The following is a 1,668-nucleotide window of genomic DNA, read 5'->3' on the forward strand; positions in this document are numbered from 1 at the left end:
TTTCCTTCTCCATTTTGGGGGAGGCAGCCTGAGCCAGGAGAGGAGTGTGACAGAGAAGCAGGGAAGGGAATGGCTCCTGTGGTGAGCCCAGGGCTGGGATCCTGGGCCAGGGGCACAAGGAAGCCACAGCCCATGGAATGTCCAGCGCTGCCCTCTCGCTGGGAGCTGCTCTCCTTGAACAGCCCTTGCTGTAAGGGAAGCCAGCACAGSCTGCTCCAGCTGCAATATCCGATCCTGGGGATTTGGTGTCTCCTGCCCCTCACCCTTCCCACGGCCAGCCAGCCCTTCAGAGGTGTCACTGCACAGTCACAGCACCCTGTGCCAGGGCCTGCCCACCCTCCCAGGGAACAATTCCTGCCCAATATCCCATCTAAACCTGCCCTCTGGCAGTGTGACCCCATTCCCTGTGTCCTGTCCCTCCATCCCTTGTCCCCAGTCCCTCTCCAGCTCTCCTGGAATCCCTTCAGGCCCTGGAAGGTTCTCTGAGCTCTCCCCAGAGCTCTCCTTTCCCCAGGCTGGACAGGGATGTCAGTGCCTCGRTGTCTACCCAAACAACCTCCTGTTGGGAAAGCCCTAAAATCCCCTCCTGGTTTGGGGTCTGCTCCTGGCAGGACACCCCTGCCAGACCAGGCTGTCCCTGCACAGCTCCTCACTCCAGCCCAGCTCCTCCTGTGTCAGACAGGATCAAAGCCAACCCATCCCATCCTCCTTGGGGCAGACAGAGGGAGAGCTACAGTCTGAGGGAAAAAACCAGGATCCTAAAGGAGAGTTGGGCCATCCCAATGGAGAATCACACACATGGCAAGCCCGTGGGGGGACAAAGGGGGTTGGCATTGATGTCTTAAGGATTTTCAGCTTCTATTCTTCACRTGTCTGKAGCTTTGGGGTGCAGTTCTAGACTTYATAAAGTGCTAAAGACCTCTGTTTCCAGAGTTTTRKMYAAAACTCRCTCTCAACTGGAAAATCYAGTTGCTGYCTCAGAGCCCCAAAATRTGGAAACAACAGAGAATTGGGGGGAGCAAGTTTGGGGTGGRTGACATCATCACMTGAARGTGTCATTKSAGAATTGRGGCYCRATGTGTGAATGAGACAGAACTGATAAAAGGAGAAGATCTCATGACTCAGGGTCCATTTTGGGTGCAGCCTCATGAGTGGGATTTGCTCACCCTGAATTCCTTTGCAGGCCATTCAAATTCTCTTTTTACTCTCCAAACCTTGCCTGGCCTCTGCTCCAAGCCAGCCCCACTCCAGAATCAGGATCTACACGGGAAGAGACCCCAGCCCAGGGCTCACCTTCTTCTCRTCGCCCTCCTGCAGGAGCTGCAGGTGGCTCCTCTTCTCGCTGTCCCTGCGCAGGGAGCTGTTCTGGTGGTGGGGCAGTCCCGTGGGAGGGGACACRCTGCGGCCCTGCGGGTCCACCCAGGTGTAGATGTGGTTGGTGACATATCCCCCYGGGATGCGCCCCACCGAGTGCACCGACAGGTTCAGCTTCTTGCAGCCCTTCAGCACCTGCAAGGCAAGCAGGGACAAGGGGTTAATGMCCACAGGGATGCTTTGGGATTTTAGTTTCTCTATTTTTCATGTGTGTGTAACCCACATGGGCAGGAAATGAGCTGTTGAAAGAGAGATGCTGGTAGGAGAGACTTTTAAAAAGGAGCAGCCCCATTA

At 55.7% G+C, this 1,668-nt stretch overlaps 1 protein-coding gene across 1 annotated transcript in view; it reads right to left on the reverse strand.

The window, feature by feature from the left end:
- Window positions 1-1,260: 1,260 nt before the first annotated feature.
- LOC130582938 (whirlin-like) overlaps window positions 1,261-1,668 on the reverse strand; it is a 14,420-nt gene continuing 14,012 nt past the window's right edge. The window contains exon 2 of the mRNA XM_057381926.1: window positions 1,261-1,509. Within this exon, the coding sequence (XP_057237909.1) occupies window positions 1,261-1,509 (249 nt within the window). The remainder of the gene's footprint in view (window positions 1,510-1,668) is intronic.

The sequence above is a fragment of the Malurus melanocephalus genome, unplaced genomic scaffold (genome assembly GCF_030028575.1).
Source record: "Malurus melanocephalus ecotype Western Australia unplaced genomic scaffold, MMel_1.1 scaffold_541, whole genome shotgun sequence".
NCBI lineage: Eukaryota > Metazoa > Chordata > Aves > Passeriformes > Maluridae > Malurus > Malurus melanocephalus.